Source organism: Cryptomeria japonica, chromosome 8, assembly GCF_030272615.1.
Source record: "Cryptomeria japonica chromosome 8, Sugi_1.0, whole genome shotgun sequence".
Taxonomy (NCBI): Eukaryota; Viridiplantae; Streptophyta; class Pinopsida; order Cupressales; family Cupressaceae; genus Cryptomeria; species Cryptomeria japonica.
In genome coordinates this window covers 275,762,967-275,783,779 of record NC_081412.1, presented here as the reverse complement: position 1 = coordinate 275,783,779, position 20,813 = coordinate 275,762,967, and the positions used below count along the sequence as shown (strand labels likewise).

General features: G+C 35.4%; 1 protein-coding gene across 2 annotated transcripts in view; it reads right to left on the bottom strand.

The window, feature by feature from the left end:
* LOC131072442 (uncharacterized) overlaps nt 1–20,129 on the bottom strand; it is a 162,797-nt gene extending 142,668 nt beyond the window's left edge. Inside the window, exons 1-6 of one of the 2 annotated variants that reach the window (XM_058008607.2) lie at nt 19,562–20,129; nt 7,622–7,762; nt 6,556–6,630; nt 6,315–6,423; nt 6,105–6,175; nt 5,766–5,855 (exon numbers count right to left, since the gene is read on the bottom strand). In XM_058008607.2, the coding sequence (XP_057864590.2) occupies nt 5,766–5,855; nt 6,105–6,175; nt 6,315–6,423; nt 6,556–6,630; nt 7,622–7,762; nt 19,562–19,654 (579 nt within the window). In that variant the 5' untranslated portion in view covers nt 19,655–20,129. The remainder of the gene's footprint in view (nt 1–5,765; nt 5,856–6,104; nt 6,176–6,314; nt 6,424–6,555; nt 6,631–7,621; nt 7,763–19,561) is intronic. The other variant, XM_058008608.2, reaches the window with a different exon arrangement.
* Between the last annotated feature and the right edge of the window lie 684 nt (nt 20,130–20,813).

The window sequence follows — 20,813 nt, the reverse complement described above, 5'->3', positions numbered from 1 at the left end:
ATATTGCTATACTAGCAATATCAGTTGTTAGATGTGATATTGCTAGAATCAAAAGGGGGACTTAAGTTGAATCCTGAATACTTGAAAGTTGTTGGAACGTAGAATTTCACTTAATTAAAAAAGAAGGAAAAAAGGATAAGGTTTAGGAAGCTACTCTAATCCTAGGAAAGTAAGAGCAATGGACAACCTTTGATGAAACTCAACTAAGCTTTGCTTTGACATGCAATGAACATCTCCACAAGGCTAGTGTGATCTTCTAGGGATAGCTTTATGATTTTCAAATCACTACTACAAGCATGGATAGCATCAAGACGATGGATATCAATGAATAAGTAGCAATTGAAGTTAACCTTGGCTAAGATGGATCCAATTGACTACGCAAGGCACTTTACAATCAGCAAGGTGTTAGTAGTATGGATATATGAATTTCACCATTGATCATGCACAAAGTTCTTTCATTCATCTAAACAACATAACAATTAAATGAGAAGTAGAGACCATGCAAATTGTTAAATCAACAAATGAATTTCACATCTTCAATAAAGTTTACATGCTTCTTACAAATAAGTCTTGGCAACAATCTTTGCCTTCTCCTCCTACTCTATTCTAGATGTTGTCTAATTATTATTTGCTACTAAAACTATTCACACTGCTCAACTATTCACTAGTTTTTTACAAATGAAAGAGTGGAGCTTAATATATTGCTCTCTTTACATTGAGTGGCTCAGATTGATTCAGAATCAATGGCCAAGATTACAAGAAAGAAACCCTAATTAGGGTTTGTTACACCCATTACAAAGCATTTAATGCTTGACCAATGATAGATTTACAATATATAGGACACGTCCTTTCTTGAATAATTGACCAATAGATGATGACAGTAGGTGCATCGAACATTGTGTCCACATGTGGTAGTTATCCTCTTTGATGGATGAGCTAGGTACATTGAATCTGGACGCCTTATCTTAGAATGATATGATTGGATAAGTGATTATTGGATGCCATTGTAACTCATCACAAAGGTAGATGACGGAGGCATATCTCTTGATACTCAACAATTTCCAAGCTCAATCATGAATGAGACAAAGGTAAGGGATGTTCCTAATTGCCTCATCTTCTCACTTTGATTAACTCTTTTGAACTATCTCTTGTTTTGATCACCTCCGCCCTGGAGCTTCCATCTTGCTATGCTGGCAATGATTCTTGGATTTTTGGAGGAAATTCAAGATTGTGCAAAATTTCTTCCTTGAGTGCTTGATCTACTTTGTTGATATTGCTTGGAATTTGTGATGATGATCCCATCAGCTACCTTGTACGAGCTTGAGACTTGAAGTGCTGCAATGTCTTCCTTGGGCTCGTCTTTGCTTATGTGGTGAAATCCTGATGTTGTATGTGAGTTGATGAGCCTTTATCTTGGAGCTGATCCTCATCACTTGCTACTAAGTTCTTCCATAGTGTGAATCTCTTTCTCTAGCTTGCCTTAAGTATGTTAAGGTGTGAATGTTGTTCATCTTCACCCTGTTGTCTTCTTGTTATCTACTTCTTTGGGTTTGAACACTATGAACCGATCTCTTGTGTATCCTCATCTCCCTCAAGTGATGAAGTTCTTTCTTCCTTGCCCTCACAACCTGAAAAGAAAACACACCTTGGTCAAGATATAGTAGAGCACAAAGTTATTCTTTAAATTTGTAAATGATTTCCCTTTGTTTGATCTCTGATTTTCATCTCTAAAGTCTGATTTTCACTATTTTCATGTCTGATTTGATAGGTGATTTTCATATCAGCAAGTCTGATTTTCCACTTGTACTGTTGTGGATTTTGATGTGAAGTGGAAGTGGAAATGGGAATGGAAGGAAGTGGAAGTGGAAGGAAGTGGAAATGGAAGGAAGTGAAAGTGGAAATGGAAGGAAGTGGAAGTGGAAATGGTAGGGGATGGAAATGAGGGGAGATGGAAGAAGAAGGTGCTCGGGGTTTGAGCACTCACTGGCAGTGTTGGGAGAGGCAGGTCGGAGATTTAGGAGGGTAAAAGAAATGGCTAACGGAGGGTCACAGATTTGCTTGAGCATTGAAAGTGGTGAGTAGAAGATTGCACATTTGGACCTGCATTGGAAGTGTCAAGATGAAGGTCACGCTTTGGAGGCCCAACTAGAAGTCTTAGTTCGCACTTTGGAGGGTACATTGGAAGAGGAAGATCGTTGTGGATTGATCATCTTGCTAACACTTTCACTTCCTTGACTTACTATTGATAAAGTTTGTAGCAACGTACTTTAGCAAGGTTGTGGTCTCTTTCAAGCAACAAACATGCACAAGGCTTAGTTCACACATTTGGATGGCTACTGCAAGAGTCAAAACTTAGTTCGTTGATTTGGAGCCCAATAGGAAGTCTTAGTTCGCATATTTGAATGGCTACTGGAAGTCTTAGTTTGCACATTTGGATGGCAATTGGAAGTCTTAGGTCATGCTTTGGAAGCTTAACTAGAAGTCTTAGGTTGTATTTTGGAGGCCCGATTGGAAGTCTTAGGTTGCGTTTTGGAGGCCCGATTGAAGTCTTAGGTCGCATTTTGGAGGCTTGACTGGAAGTGATAAAAAATGATAACTTCACTATCTTGATCCCTCCGTTCTAAGCCTCTTCATGACAATTTAGACTTCTAGCCCTCCCTTCCTTCCAAAAGTTTACTCTCTAAAACAATTTGCCTTAGCCAAATTTCAACACTTCATTTCTGATTTTGCAAGATTATGTCTAAATGGAATGATCATCATGAAATCATTCATTTCCTTAGCCTTGAAAACTAACTGACCTCACCTCATCCTATAGAGAGAGACTTGCCTTGATTACTTCTTGGCCACCTAAGAAACTACGCCTCTTCCAAGTGAAAGCTAATAGCTAAAGACTCTACAACTATCCTAGAAAGCAAAAACAAAAAATAAGTGGGGCTCCCCATTAGCAATGGGGCAATATGTGAAAACGTCACAACAATAAGGATTGACCAAAACTCCTTCTTCAACACCCTTTCTTGCATAGAGTGGCTCTTAAAAAACACCACAAATAAACCTCTTTGCAGCATATGGTAGAATGAACATAAATCCCCATTTTTTTACCTCAAACATTAAGAATTCAGTCATCATTTGATGGCAAAAGATTTGCATCCAAACAAACAAAAAGCACAACAATGCTCTTGAGACGGCTTTGTTCATACTAAATAGCATTGAGCATATCTAAATTAGGGGAGATAGAAAGAAACCTTGGCACAAAAGAGACCTTACCATCTTCTCTGTCTCTGCGGTTTCCTCCTTCAAAGGTGCCTCCATTTCCCACTCCAATTGTCTTGAACCCCATACTAAGGCTTGCCTCTTCATTCTAAACAACCTCAAAAACTGCAGATTGCAGAGAGCCAACACATTCAGATTCGGTGCAAATAGCCACTTTGTAAGAAGGCTTCTGTAGACTACGGAGTGGTTAAGGGGCCAAGAATGGCAATGGTTGTGCCCGTATCAGGTGATTCGTTACCTGGGTATTCCCTTTGCTCTCTCTCCCAATCTAAAAGAGATGTGGGAATGGTTGTTCCTTAAGATTGAAAACAAACATCATAAATGGAAAACCCACCTCCTTTCTCTAGTTGGTAGAGTTCAAGTGATTCAAAAAGTTTTTGCTTCTAATGCTATTTATTTCTCCTCTAGTTGGCTATTTTCAAACTATCACTTTCACCTTCAAAGGATCTTAAGGGATTTCCTATGGTCAGATGGTCTTGGAAAAGGTAAAAGACATGCTATTAACTGGAAATGGTGCTCTATTCCAAAAAAAATGGGTGGTTTGGGTCTTAAAGAATCGACAGTTCAAAGTTCAGGCTTGGTCATCAATTGGATAGTCAGCTTGTGAAGGGGAGGGGCCCTGAAAATTTCTTCTCAGAAACAATTTAATGCTTTCTAAACCTAAAAAAGGCAAGTATAGGGATAATCTTCATTTGCATGATATTTTGTTGGGAACTTTGCTATCAAGGTCTTTGGTTCACTAGTGTTTAGCAGCATTTGGAAAGCTTGGAACAATGTTAGACACTTCTCAATACTGATAATTTTTCTTCCTCGATGCAGTCCTAGTTCAAGCATAGATCTATATGGTGGAGCCCAGTGTGGAAAGACAAACCCCTTGTTCTCACCCAAGGATGTTTTTCTAAGGGGTGGAGTGCCAATGGCATTAACGTGTTTTAGGATATATTTAATGAGCATGGCCTGCTTAGCTAGCAACAGCCTTTTGTTCAATTTGGCCTTTCAGAAAATCAAAAAGGAACTTACTCTGTTCTTAAAAAAGCTATTGAATCATTGAGCTTTACTAAAGTTACTATATGTGATGCTGATTGTCTGAACTCAGTCTCTTAGTGTGATGGTTCTCAATTTCAATGTATCTATGTTAAGAAACTTTGCAATATGCTTACTGACATGAAGGATGTTATTTCCTAGATTAAGAAAGCCTAGAATTTAAATTGGAGTGATAGTACTTGGTCTTCTAGATTAGGCCACATCTGGTCCAAGTCCATTGAAGCCAAGAAAGCCTATTTTAGATGGTTACTTTTTCTTAAAAGGTTGGTTGTTGGGAATGTCCTTGAGGTTGCTGGTGTCCTGGCCAGGTCTTGTAATTGTTGCCAAGTTAATGAATCTTTTGAGCATTTGTTCTTTGATTGTAAGTTTGCCTCTTCTCTGTGGTCTATGTTTTTGGGTAATCTTTTAGGTTAGGATAGCAAAGATGGTTTTAATTGGTTTGAAATTTTGGCAGGATATATTAGTGCTTTTCCTGCTAATTCAAATGATTTTTGGCTCGTTTTCTCTAATGAGATTCTTTGGTTTATCTGGAAGAAGAGAAATGAAGAAATATTTCAATGCAATAGAAGGTATCTTACTGAGTTCCTTGGTGAACTCACTTTTATTAACATTTTGTTGCAGGTCTCAGCAGTTATGGAGATTCCAAAAAATAGATTCATGATCCTGCTTAAAGAAGGTTTATCAATCATGTACAGAACAGAAATCATGTCTGCCCACTTCTTTCCTAATGGTAGAAATAATTTGAATCAAGAGGAGCTCGCCCTACTTAAGCAATACAGCGACAAAAACAACATTTGAAAGCCCCCTAAAGAGGAAGCGACAGACCAAAGAGAGGACAGAAGACATAATATTAGCCTATTGTCAAGGATCCCGATCTTGAGGATGAGATAGAGCCTCCAATTGGAACATATGACTGGTATTATGCAGATTATAGCAGTAATGCAAAGGCTCTTTGGGAATATTTAGTCTTTCAGCAGTCTGATGGTTTGTAGTTCAATGTATCTTCAGTGTTTTTCTGTTCCTGTGGATGCAGCAGTTTGATATATGTCTATTTTGAACTGGTTCTAATGTGGCTATGTTATGTATTTTTTTTGTATTCTCATGATGGCAAAAATACAGCCTTAGTGTTTTGTAATGGGGGATGTGGTTCTAAGTAGTTTGTTTGTAGGGTTATCTCGTTGAAACTTATGTAGCAGTGCTCCTTATAGTGTAATATGTTTTGTACTCTACTTATAATATAAAAATTTATTTACGATGTTCTTTTTATATTTTTAATAGTAAATCTACTGATTTATTCATATTTATGAATGTTAAATATTTTGAAATTTGATATCTCTTGGCATCTTTTACATAGATTTTTTAAAATATATGTACTCTTGTATACCAACAGTGCAACTTGCTGCCAAAACTATATTTACCATATTTATAATAAATATTCCATTAAATCTTACCGGCCTAGCATTTCCAACATTCCAGGTTCCAACAAATACACATATATTTTGTTCTGGCTCAGCTATGCCTGCCACAATATTCATCAGAACCTAGCATGAAAAGAAGGCTACTCAGTCCAAATAAAAAGTAGAAAATTTAATGTACAAAGTTTCCAATTGTAATAAATGCAAAAGAGAGACTTATATTGTTGCTGGATTCATAGTTATGTAAATTATAAATAGGGACAACTTTCAAATTTATATATATGAGGAAAATACTATATTAGCCACATCATTATGGAAAGCTCATAAATATCTGGTTATGGATCATAGACAGACATGACAGCCACATGGATCTACCTTCCCTGGTAGCTTCCTTTTCCCATCTTTTATGAAAAGATCATACCACTTGCCCTCTCCTTCACTAAACCCTGACAAAATTAAATCATTGGAATAAGCTATTCTAGATGTTAAGTTGTAGAATAAATCATAAACATTGAGAACAGACAATAAACATTGCAAATATAAAGTTGAACAATATCTGAATCAAATAAACATAGATGCTCTTACCATTACCGATATCCATTAGGAGTTTCACAGGAATGTTTTGGCATGCTCCAATTAGCTCATCAAATCCAAACAGACCCTTTCCATACACTTGTACTGACAGCTGGGCACTCTGACACAGAAAACAGAAATGTGGGTAGTTACGGGAGTTCGTATAGTGTCTTGCTTTGAATAACTCTCAGCTAGTTTGAAAAACATTGATGAACTTCTACTCTGCAAATAAACACACCCACTAATTTCATACCTTAAAGTCTTTGACATCAAAAGTAAAATTCTGATTCACCACCAATACTCCATTTTGATCAACCACGCCCTTAATCTGCAAATATGCTAAATTAAAATGAGTTATATTTCCACTTAATTAATTGTCTAGTTAAATTCCACAATTTTAATAGACAGGAATACCATCCAGCAAATACAACAATTTATTTCATTCAGAAAACTTCAATTTGCATGCTAAAGGAAAAGCTTTAACAAAATAACTAAAGCTGAAAACTAGAATGGCAATCAGAGTATATATATCCAAAACGAAAGACACTTAAATTCTTAACAATTTTATTAAACAGATTCATTAAAATGTGAACCTTTTAGAAGTTACTCCTTGCAAAGCACTTCCAAGAAATGCAAAAATTCACTACAATTTGCATGGACTCTCAAAAACCCTATTTGTTATATGGCATAAAACATTAATCCACTTTTGCAAGTGACCTCTGTGTGTGTGTGTTCTAACCATTTTTGCGCAAATAATGTCAGTTGGCAAACAGTACTTTGCAAATTAATAGACACTGAAGGGAAACCACAGTGGTTCAAGGCAGCAAGCCCACCAACATCCATTTATGGTTTTACATCCTATATTATGTGCATATGCAGCATAGCCAACATGTGGCAAGTTTCTCTTTTGATTAAAAAATTAACCAATTCGATGCACAAATGTATAATTGAAGCACCAAATGTATTTGCTCTGATGTTCAAACTTCATATATAATCAAAACTTTAATGTTCAAATGCCAGCTATGATAAAAACTGCAATCAAGACTGCTTAATCAAGTAGGGATCATCCCATGAATTTGCTCCACATGTAACATGCTTGTTAAACAGCCAGCAATCTGCCAGAATTAAAGCATCCTTACAGTTTCACAAATCAGGTACCTTACCATATCATTCTGATTATTTAAGCTGCATAATCATGGATCTGGGTAATCCATTTAGTGGAACGATAGTGGTACCTTACTATAACATAACATGTTATGGACATCTAGCAATGGAATATAAAAAACACATAAACAAAGTGCTTTATAATATTAAATTACCTCTCTTGACTTGTGTGTAATATCCTCCAATCTTAATTTGAAAAACAGATCGCTTACATCGTATGCTAAAAGTCTCTTCTTCAAATCTTTTGCTTGATAAATTTTGACAGTGACACGGCATGCCCTGTTTGTACTGGTTACCTGCATTAAAATTAATAATCTAAGAGACTATCAAGTAATGGTCACCAATGAGCTTTGAATTTAGAATCAACTAAGGATAAATATTTAAAGCCAACTTTTGCTTTAATAAATCCCATGATGATTAGGCACCATTTTGCATGCTATTAATCATATATAATTGTAAGTCATACTGAAAGTCATATTCACTCCTTAATAGAAATGTGAATTCAAACACTAATATGGTACTATTTCAAAGAAATATAATTTCAATAATGTTTCTTTTTGTAGCACCCCCATGGTGCCACTGACTTCAAACTAGAATAAACCCATTTTATACGGAAACAAACTGATTTTTTCTTTGCAGATATTACATATAACACCATACACATATATAGGAAGCATTCAACAAGTGTGCATGCAAAGTCAAACAAAATGTCAATGTTCTCAGATCTCCTTCTGTCTCTAAGAGATGCCATATTTGTAAACTTCAATTTAGAGCAACTAGAGCTTTTGCACACTTCCAAAATCAATCCTAAAGGTCTAAAATTGTAAAAACTGATAGAACAACTACTAGATCCCTCAAAATGGATACAGAAGGTGAAAGTTACACGTGATTTTGTTAGAATTTTAATTTGTCTTTTGCAAGACAACAAAAAATGGAATGGTATATAAGTTAAAATCTCTCTTCAAATTTGGAAGGGAAGCTCCTTTTGATCTAAAATAACCTAAACCTAAGATAAACTGACAGTAAAAAAAACTATAGACAAAACATATAGATATACACACTTAACAATATTCTCTAAGGGGGTGTTTTGCATAAAAGAAAAATTACCTATCTATGTATTTTGCTTCAGATATATGTACCAAACTATTAACAATCGTGCCTTGCAAGCAAAATTTATAGATATCAAAAGATGAAATTTCTAGTCTAAACGCATAAGCGACACCTTCCAAATGGCTAAAACAAAGACCAGATATACAATGCAAACAAAATTAAAAGGAAAAATGACTTGAACAACAAAACTCCTAGAAATAAATTGCTAGGTTGCATACAAAGCTACTACTTATAGAATAAACAACATCAATATAAAATTTGACAATGTTACTCAGTTCAAATTTAATCAGAAGACATACAAACACAAGTAAGCTAGTTGAACAACAGATTCTAAAACATAAGCATAGAATCAACTATCCTCTCTTCATTTATGTTTTCAAAGCACTTAATTATAAGTTTCAAATGCCCAATATTTGGGACTTTAAAGAGATATCCTTAAAGGCTACTAAAAATACAGAAAGAAGTGCATTAAAGAAAATCTAATCTAAAGTTTAAACAAGTAAATAAGATAAAAACTAGTTAAAGTGGCCCAAAAAATAGGCCTTCGTCCTCACCCAGAAATAGTACACTGGAATTAACAAATGTCTAAACTATCCATTGCAAAAAATTAAAAATTGAGATGAGTGACCTCCATGATTTTTAAACATTTTCTGCATAGTACCAAAAACCTAGTCTATATCTTCCACCATCTCTACAATCTTTGCAACCCTAAACATCTATGATAATCCCCTTTGATGAACATCTAACAATAGACCTTAAAACCCTCTTAATGAAGAATGAAAACTTCTTAAAATTGTTCTTAGGTTGACATGAAGAATATTGCACGTTGAAAAGATAGGGGTTAGTGATTTGTCTTCTTTGGTGAATGAAACTTTAAGTAAAAACTACACAACTACTATATCATTTTAATAAGATTTATTTGTTGATATGTTTTTCAAAACCCTAGTAGATGATATTGCTCATTGAAAATTCACTGATTTGGGTGCAAGAACCACTATGAAAAAGGTGGAAAAATAGGTGATGAGGATTAACTCACTATTGATATAATTATTATGACAAAATTTTGACTATTAATAGTAAACAGTGTGACTGACCTGCTGCTAAAACCCTACATAAATAATGAATCTGCTAAAACTTTGAAATTGTCCCATCTATGGTGCTGAAAACCAAAACTATATCCCATAGAATGATAGAAGAAAAAACTAGCACACAAGTTGAGCAACAAACATTGATTGAATGCCATTTGGGCAGGTTTGTAGCAACCCTTGATGTATCTAAAACATCATATGGAGCATTTAAGAGAGCCCATTGTTGATTTGGAGCAATCCACCATCAATCTCAAGCAAGTTTGAAGAAGTAATTTTGCAATTTTAATTTTTCATAATTTTACTTGTCTTATACTTTTTTTATTTTATTTTAAATTTATGGAACAAAAAAATGCCTTACCATATTTTTTTTTTATAGAAAGCCCCTAGTTGTTTATGTGATTTTTTTCTATTTTATCGCTACAAGCCCTAACTGATTTTTTCTTGATTTTTTAATTAATTTAACTAGAAATCAACATGTTCATTTATTTTCTTGTTTTTTATTGCAGTATACTTTATAAATTGTTCCAGTGTCAGTCCCTATTAGCAAAGACCTTATTTCGAGAAATGTCATCACTATATCAAGGAAAGGAGAGATAAGTTGTGTACATCACAAGACAAAAATTCTTGGGGGAGGCATTAACCAATTGAAATATCATCTTAAACAAATTCTATGCCAAAATGCTAAAGTGTTCCCAAAGCACCTCCTAAAGTTGTATGCAAAGTACGAAGCCAATTAAAGACTTTTGAGCAATAGAAAAAACTAAAAACGAGGTAAAGAGAAGAGATGGTAGCTATTCTTGGAGACTTTTTATATTTGGTTCCTCGGTTTCCTAGAACTTTAAATGGCAATTCTTGTGTTAGTGTTGGTTTTAAAGTTCATGGATCTAACATAGATTCATATAATATACCACGCACTACTCTAAGTTCCCAACCATCACTTGAGAGCATGCGTTGAAATAAGGACATACATGATGTGGTAAGGGACTTTTGGTTTTATTGCACCATTCCATTTGACATAGCCAAACAAAAAATTATTGCTTTTGTTTAAAAATATATTATTTGATTTCTTTCTCTTGAATTTTTCAATTTAAGGGTTTGTACTTGTAGAATTTAAATTTTAAACTCTAATTTTTATAATACTTATTTTATTTGTTTTAGGTCTCCTTATTGGCAAAATATGGTAGATGTCATTATTGTTTGTGGGATGAGATTCAAAGCCCTAAATGATGAGAAGATAAAGAGCTCCATTTTGACCCAAAAAGTGGTTGATATGAATGGCATAATTAATAAATAGTGTGGGATATGGAAGAAGAGGGTTGCACCATCATGATCGATGGTTGAACAAATAGAAGAAATAAAACATTGCTAAATTTTCTTGTTTCTTTCTCAAGTGATCGTACTTCTTTAAACCCATTAATTTAGTGATTAAGATTTTTAATTTCACTTTACTGATTGACTTTAGGATTTCGAGTTTCACTATTTCTTTCTCAAGTGGCACAGTTTTCCTAAAAGCAATTGATGCTTCAAGAAACGCAAAAAATGTTGATTTCCTTTGTGAAGTTTAGGAGGGAGTCTTGATAGAGGTTGTTGAGGAAAATGTTATACAAATAGTTACAAATAATGAAGCAGATTTGCTTGGCCCAAGTCTGAGTCCAAGTCAAAAATCAACTTGTCGATTCAACACCAAGTCTAAGTCTTGTAACTATGGGTTATATGACTCATAGTTTGATACCCCATTATTTTGTAATACCACTTACCAATATCCTACATTGATGTGCCTACAAACACTTGCACACAGATTAGAGTTGAGCACAAAGACAAAATATCTTATTGTATTGTGAACAATTGAGTTAATAGTATAACTAAGTGTTATTTTTGCTACTTTTTCCCAAAAGGCTTTTCCAAGATAAACTCTCTTGATATATTGTGAATGTGTCATTATTTTCTCTCTACACACTTGAAATTCTATTAATATTAATTTAATTGCATCGGTTTTTCAATATTTTTTTCTTTATTCCTTTTATATAAAAATTAATAAAATGAAAAAATGTGATAGGGAATCATAAATTGTACACCAAAACCAAATGGTTGTAAGTTGGAACTAAGAATCCAGTTTCCATCCATACCAAAACTAACAAGGTTGTGTTGTTATCCCCTTGGCCATTGCCATGGCAAGTTTACATGACCTTGGGTTTGAAGAAGAATTGACCTTTCTTATATCTCTAAAGTCTAGTAACCAAAATACACAAACCCAGTTATTTTCCCATTAATGAACCAATATCCTTCCGAATTCACTACCACCTTTATAACAAAATATGTTACCAACATCCTCTTTGTCCAAAAAAATAGCCCTCAAACTGTTGTGCCTCCATCCTCGTCCCAGGAATACGGTGGAACATAGGTTTAAACACTTTTCTCCTTGTGGATCAATGGCTTAAAATGCATCTTCTTTTTGACGTTGTGTTCAATGTTCAATAATTATAGAAAGGCACTCCTTTGTTGTAATGTCCCCTATTGGGACTTAACTCAATTTGCCTTAAAATTCCCCAATTCGGGTTTGGATGTGTTGATGTGTGTTTTATGCACATAACATTTCATAATAAAATACCAAAGTAATTCACCCTCTCTTGATCAAAATCACCTCAAATGCTAAGGGCTTATAAGATCAACTAAAATGATTCCAAGGTTTATACATGTCAGGTCTTGACGAGTGGGTAACTCAATGGTCAATGTGAATTGTTGTGTTCACTTCGGGACTTAACAAATGTTAGGATTATCTTCTTTGATCATGAGATATGTGGAATAAGTGTGCTGACAACTTAGGATTTAGCATTGTAGTTCCGCACTTAATTCTTACTAAAAAATGGGCAAAAGGAATAGGGTTCAAGAAATCTATTCTAGGCCTAGGAATGTAGGAAATGATGAACAAATTTAGTGGAATCAAACTAGGCAAGGTCTCACAAACAGGTATTGACACAAGCTTAGTGCAATTGTCTAAGGTATACTCAAGGATTTTCAGACTATTACCATCAAACGTTGACACCATCCAAGTTGATGCGTGTCAAGGGACGCGTAATAGTTGAAGTTAAGTTTACTCAAATTTCCAGTCGACCACACAAGGCGCACTTACCAACGGCAAGAGGTTAGTGGTATGGATTAAGGATTCCACACAAATATATCCAACAAATCTTTCACTCAATCTAATAAACATGAAAACAAATTCTAATCTAACTTGGAGGAATTGAGAACCATGAATGCAAAGACAACACTTGAAGAGCAAAATCGCCAACAATTGAACAATGATTTAGATACAAATAGCTGTAGCATATACCAACAATTCTACAAAAAACTCTCTTACAAATGAGAGACAAGGAGGTATATGTAGAGTCTCTTACAAAATGGATGGCTGAGATTAAAACTAAATCAAGGGCCAAGATCATGCCAACAAAACCCTAGAATTGCCCTAATTAGGGTTTACATATAAAATGGTGCCACCAACATATGGCCCAATAAAAAGACACCTAGTCATCAAATAGAGAATCTTCTAGAAGATTCCTCCTTGCATCTCTCTACCTCCTAGCATACTCTCAGAATCTAACTCCTCCATGGAAATGCTAGGTAAGGTATCATGTTGCAAATCAATCACGTCCAATGAATCTGAGCAAGTGTCCAAAGTGTTCTTCCAATCTGGCATGAGCTTCTGCGAACTATGAACATGAATCAACAAAGAGACCAAATCATCCATCTGACTCTTCTTCAAAGAGTCCAACTAACAAAAATACATAAGTTTCATCTTGTCTCTTAATTCGGCTAAGTGTAAACTGTAAACCACTAGCATCACTAACATCAACACCCAATAATTTCTCAATTGAGGCAAGGATCTTCATCTGAATGTCCTAAATCAATCCTTCCATCTCTGTACAACTCAGTTGGGCTTTCTCATAAGTTGATTTCTTCACGACCAATGAACAATATCAGCCATGGAAATCGTACCTGTCTCCACCGTGTACAATGCTCTCGCTGAACAATGTGGACTTGGGAATCTTCTTCAAAGCTCTGAGGTATGGAATAGTCCTCTCTTGGATAGGCCGGAATTCTTCCCAAACTCCCTCTAAATACTGGATTCTAAACATGAGCCCTAGTGTCCTATCATATGCCTAGACAAACTGAGTAAGGAAATCATCCGCCTGTTTTCTTGCACTTTCAATCCACTTCTCCACCTCCGAGAGTGTATCTCTATATGTGTGTTCCTTCTATATGTGTGTTCCTTTCAAATGTGTGCTTCATGCCTTGCTTGTATTTATATGGCTTCATGCCTTGCTTGTATTTATATGGCTTCATGCATTACATGTATTTACTATTTATGCTTCATGCCTTATGTGTATTTCTGTATTACTTCATGCCTTGTGTGTAGTTATGCATATTTCGTCATGCCTTGGGTGTATTTATGTGTATTGTTTCATGCTTGACATGTATTTATGCTTCATGTCTTACGTGTATTGCTTCATGCCTTGTTTCATAGCTTACATGTCTTATGTAGATGCTTCATGCCTTACATGTCTTATGTAGATGCTGTTACATGTATTTATGATTCATGTGTATTTATGGATATGCTTCATATCTTATGCATATTTATATATTGTTTCATGCCTGATTTGTTTTCAGCATGTGTTACTCCATGTGTGTTTAATATGTGTACCTTTCTCATGTATGCTTATGTCTTGTATGTATGCTTCGTATCTTTACGTGTATTTATGTGTTTGTCCCAGCCTGTCATGTTTTCAGCATGAATACTTCGTGTGTGTGTATGCCTTTCTAATGTATGCATTATTTCTTAAATATGCTTCACATCATGTTTGATGTGTTTTCAGCAAGTCTATTCCATGTGTGTTTCAAGAGCCATATTCTTACATTAGAATTAAAATGGGGTGCGTGTTTTAGATTATCAAGACCTTTTTTTCTGCAAACATGAGTCTCGCAAATAACATTGGTAAAACACTAGTAAAAACAACATAGGGACTATTGAACATGACAATGCCATGGAAATATATAGGGTGTATGCCAAAGAATAGGAAGGAAGAATGTGTGATAATACAAATGCTATGAAATGATAGTGTAAGAACTTGATGAGTATAGTAAGTTGCCTATAAATTTTCATAAAATGTGAAAGGAAATGTGTTGAGAATAATAACCATTCACAATATATTCATGACAAACAATAGCAACACGCTAAGTCATAGAACAATAGCCATAAAATTATGTGAGAAGTAGTCTATGATAACAGTACCATCCTCTAGGGCACACCCGTGACAAACACAAGACTAAAACTTATTGATAACCTTGTCATTAATTAGTCCAAGAACAATGGAACTAACAACCACTCAAACCCCAATTTAGGTATAAGACCCTTGGTGACAAAATCTTGTTACAAAGAATTTGCTAAATGCTCCATCCTTAATACACACAATATTTAGAGAATGTTTCAAAATTACGAACCTTGCCAACTCTTGATTATGTTATTGAGAGTTATTAACAAAAACATATCTTAGTTCAAAATTGCAACTTGAGATAATGTCAGAGTAGCGCAACGAAAATGAGTTGTATGATGGAATTGTTTTAGAAAGAGAGATAGAATTTGCAAAAACCAAACCATTACCGATTGAGGATCATCTCGAGGACTCCCTTGTTGGTCATCCCATTTTAAATTTCTTGAGGACAAGCAATCTTGGGAAGGGCGGACTATCATATCCCTAACTCAGATTGTAGCCTCTATTAATAGTAATGGTAGTGGTTTGCAAAGTAAAGGGCTAACCAAGTGTCACACTCCCACCAAAGCACAGCCCATTGAAATGGATTGCAAACTTCACAAATACAAATCACAAGTCCAAGTTGGGTAATTAATAAAGGGGCCAACCAAGATTAGATAAAGTAATAATAGCCAAAGAAGGCCAACTAAGGTTGGCGAATTAAAAAGAGGCTGACCATAATAAAAGAAAGAATAATTAAATATGGTCGGCACTCTATTTGGACATAAATAGTTGGAGGGGCAACGGTTATGTGGAGGATCTTGAACACACCACAGGACTTGGGGGGGTGGGTGTGAATCAATCCAAACCTTAAAACAACTCTAAAACCATAAAGCACAACACACACAAGAACACTAGATTTACATGGAAAACCCAAGAAGGGAAAAACCACAGTGAGAATCACACTCACAATATGAATAACTAATTACAAAGTTATAGGCTCAAGGCCAAGGAGTGAACTGCACATGATACGAGTTGCAAGACTAAGGCGCACAACCTTAGGGCAAGGTACAAGGGACTTGCATTACTCAGATGCACAATCTCAAGGCAAGATACAAAGAACTGCATAAACTACCAAGGGACTTACTATCTTCCAGCAGGTACAGAGATGTATTGAATTGAAATGAACAAGATCTCTTGATTATGAAACTGTCCTTGAACAACTGTGTCAAGCGAACAATACCATGGCAAACATATCACATATCACTCACTGTCTCAAAACACTGTCATATTGACGATATAATCATCAAAGCTCATCACAAATTGAAACTCGCACTTTTGCTTCTTCACTTGCGCTTGCATATCATTCACATCTAATTCACAATAATTCACACATCCGCACTACCATTTATACAAGGTTATACATTGAAACCTTCAATTCAATCAGCCACAGACAAATTACACATGAATTATATAAAGACGGCCACCTAGACCAAAAATTCACAATGCGGTCCACTCCAAGAGATAAAGGGGACCCAAATACATCACAACACATCTTCCTAAGAAGATTCCAATGAACCACACACCCTAGAACATCCTCCAAAGTCAGCATCAAAATGTATCATGTAGAAAGACCATGAAGCACATCAACCAGCCGGCCCAAAAACATCACCCAATGCAAATCACACAATATGGATCTACACACGCCACGGTGAGACCCATATCAACATTCTAACTCAACCTCCAATGCATATTTGAACCAAAAGAACATGATCCAAATAAGATAAATCAACTGAGTCGGCCAGAGACCAACACAACTAATAGAACCGAACATAGAACAACATAACTTCACTTGCCGAACAAACCAATGCTAGAAATCTAAATTGGAACACTACACAAACCATATGAACATGTCCACCAAGCCACAACACTTGAATCACCATAGCAAAGCAATGCAAAGCATTCTTTGGACTAGTCCTGACAAACAACATCATTGTTAGCAAACCGCCACAAACAACTTCATCATCTGAGCAACTAAGGACCTAAAAACATGATAGTGCAACATCCAAAGAACATAGCCATATCCAAAACTGCAAGCCATCATCATCAAGAATCAGAGGAATGTAGAGCAATCTTCCATGAAGACATTAAATACTCTTTCCTACATATTGTAACTTCCACTACTGAAGCCTTCCGGAAACACCTCATACTTACTCAATATCACCACTAGACAACATAACAACATTTGAACACTCATTTTCAAGCCATCTACTACATCCACACAATTGAACAACTACAACTTCCTCTTCACTAACACACACAATGACATCAATGACAACATCAGATAGGTTGACATCAATGACAACAAAAGACAAGTTTGACATCAATGACAACACAATTCAAGTTTCAACAAAGGAGATGCCTCCTTTTGAGAAAGGATATCCATCGCAAAGGGTGTGACCTTTCACCCCCTCTTGAAGACTATATAAGACAAACCTCTTCTTGGAAGAAAGGATAGAACAAGAAGGGAATCAAATGTGATTGAATAAAAGCAGAAATAACAGATAAGAAGATCAACATATGCAATAAGTACCAAAATTTAAGAGACCTATGTTCCATCTTTGTGTTAGAATAATTAATCACTGCAAGGAATAAGGAATTAAGAGATCGAACCAGATCAGATCTTATACAAATAATCTGTATCCAGAAAATAGCAGCCTTGTGATCTAGCAAGTGATTGGTATGCAATGTGATTGAATATATTGTTTAATATATAATCTCTTATGTATCTTTAATCTAGTTATTAATGCGAATTGCTAATCTATTTAGACTCTTATAATTATTGATTTAATCTATTTATTTACCTACAAGCAATCATGCATGGATTAGCAAGGAAACAAGTTAGGGAGAGGCAGTAGACTGGTTCCCACAATGTAAGTCGGCCACTCCATGTGTTGGATGGATAGGAATCCCTACCACTTGTGGTCCAAGGTATGTTATACCACGCTCTTGGGCTTAATTGCAATGAACAGTTTTTGGGTGCCCTATCGTGCTTTCCTCTCCAATCCCTACTATGCTTGGTTGTTGGAACTTGGAAGTGAAACTATAGAATAGAAGAAATCATGTATGGGTTAGTAAAAAGACACGATGGGGAGATGTAGTAGACTGGCTCCCACAATATAAGTATGCCACCCCATGTTGGATGGATGGGAGTTCCTGCCACTTGTGGGCCAAAGGGTGTTATACCACGCCCTTGGACTTAGCTATGGCAAACAATTTTTGGGCATCCTATCTACGATGGTTGGTTATTGGAAATGAAACTATAGATTAGATCCAAGTAGGTGATGTTATTCATATTAACTATTCATTTACTCTTAAGTTCAATAACTTTTATATGATTTAATTATAGGATACTATTTGTAAAATGAAGTATATTGTTGGAATTGTTACTTTTGGGCAAAATCAGGCATACGCCAATTTAAGGACATTATATAGCAAGGCAAGAAGAGAGGACAATAAGGAGGGAAGTGAAGAAAGGAAAGGATGACAAGGGTGATAAGGGAAATAGGCAAGAAGAGAGGCGTGCCTGAGTATAACCTCCACATGAGCAGCACTTGAACAAGTTGCAAGCTTGCAAAACTGTCAGAATTCGTTTGTTTAATAGGCATTTCAGCTTGAGTTTGTGTTTGTAAAGAAAGAACTTTTGTAGTCAGTTCCAAAAGGCTTGGGTTTTCCAATGTCTTTCATGGCAGTTACTATAAGGGTTTTTTAGTCGATACCAGGAAAATTTTGTCCAGCATTTCTCCACACAGAAATTCGTAAATTTGCAATGCCAGAAAATTATTTCATAACTTCAAAACAGAGAATAAATGAGAAAACCAAAGAAACAGACTAGAAGTAAATGTGACCAACAAAGAGAGAAACCGTCTCAACAATTTAATGGCAAATTATTCAAGAACTAAGTTGAATGGACATTTTGCAAGCTTTATGGAGCACAACGTATGATGTGGCTGCGAGTGTTGTCTCAAGTCAGGATGATTCTTTGTTTACTTTCAAGTATTTATATAATAGAAAGGGAATAAATTATTACATTATTTTTTACATTGGCCATTAGAGTACTTCATCAGTTTTAACAATTGCTTTAAATTATCTGTTATAGGAATTTATTTATATTGATGACTAGTGAGAAAAGCAAAAAAAAATCTCTCTCGAAATGCCCTGGCCCAGAAAACTGTTCTTGTTTTTGTTTGAATGATTTCTTTTTCCTTAACTAAATGTCTTTCATACCACCTTGGAATAAGAATTAAGAATCTAAGTATAAATTATAACTTATTTGAAAAAACTAGCGTAAATATGCATAACAATCCATGTAAAATAACATTCTTTAAATTGGCCGATCCTGGAATCCACCATAATCAATTAATAGATATTATCCTCGCTGTCCATCTAACAAACTGTTTATAATCAACATTCATAATCGTATCAACCTAAACAGTAGTTGTTTTCCCTTAAGAATTTCCATGGCCTCGATGATGTCGTTAAAGGCAGCATTGACGACAGAAAAAATGTATCGTAGCACATAAATAGAAAGATTAAATAAGTGAATACCCAAGCAAGATAATAGGAAATTAAGTAGCAACGATGCACTTACCAGCTCCCCATTGGAGCCCGCTGCAATTGCCCTGAGATCAAAAGTCCGACCAGCGCTTCCCCCAGAAGAATGTAACTTGTATCGATTATTCATTTTCAATCGTATAGTTTACTCTGTTTCAGCCTCAAGGCTCCCCTGCAATTCCAAACTATTTAATTCCGCGGAGATACTTATTTTAGTTTCTCCATCGTCGCCTACGGTAAACAACCGAATTGTGCAACAGCAATTGCTTGCAGGCAGGAGGAAATGCGTTGCCCTAATTCCATAATCGAAAGTTCTAGGCAAGTCTCGTGAAGTTCATTAATGGTGGACCTCCTCTACATGCTCAGGAAACACGGCATTGTATAAAGTGCCTGAGACAAACAAATTCAAAGTTGTCCTCATCAGAATTTCCTAATGTTTTTAGGTAACGACAACTGTGATAATTGTAAGGGAGTAAAAGCTTAGACGTGGAGGCTCATTTTCGCAAAAACTGGTTATTTATTTGAAATTGCCTAAAGTTGGCGAATATCTGGTAATGACAATGGCAGTTGAGATATCACATGTATTTTTGCCCGCTTGCGTTTCTCACACGGGGGCGGCGAACCTGTCCACATGCAATTATAAAAGCGGTGTGACGTTGTGATAGGGAATACACAGTGTTCTTTTCCATTAATTAATTGCTTGAACCTGATAAAGGTGAGGATTCCTCATGTTTCCATAGTTATAACCTGTTCAATATTTTTATTAATTCCATGCTTGTTATTTTGAGATTTAGTTGTAATTTTAAAGCCGAGTAGTTGTAAGAATTGATAATTCAATGAAATGTATTTCTTAGATATAAAAGACAACAAATTACGTGATATTATATTAGCATATCAATAGAACATGGTTCTTATCAGTTTGACTTTTTTTTCGGGGTCATTTGGATACCTCAACAAAGATTATGATGATGTGGCATCATATTTAACGATGTGGCATCATATTTAACGATGTGGCATCATATTTGATGATGTGGAACTAAAACAGTTATAAGTAGGGGACCTTCCAAGTAAGCTATTATAAAAAAGAGGGAGTGATTTGAATTGTCACGTATGATTTTTGATAGACAAAGTTAGAGTGCTCAATTATTAGATCACCTTCCCTAAATGTGTAAGTTAAAATCTACTAATATTTTATCTTTATTATTAGTCATTACGAGTAACTTAGTTTTGTTTGTGTTGATTTTTTGTACTATGTTCTATTGAAGTATTTATTTTCTTTTATTTCAAAT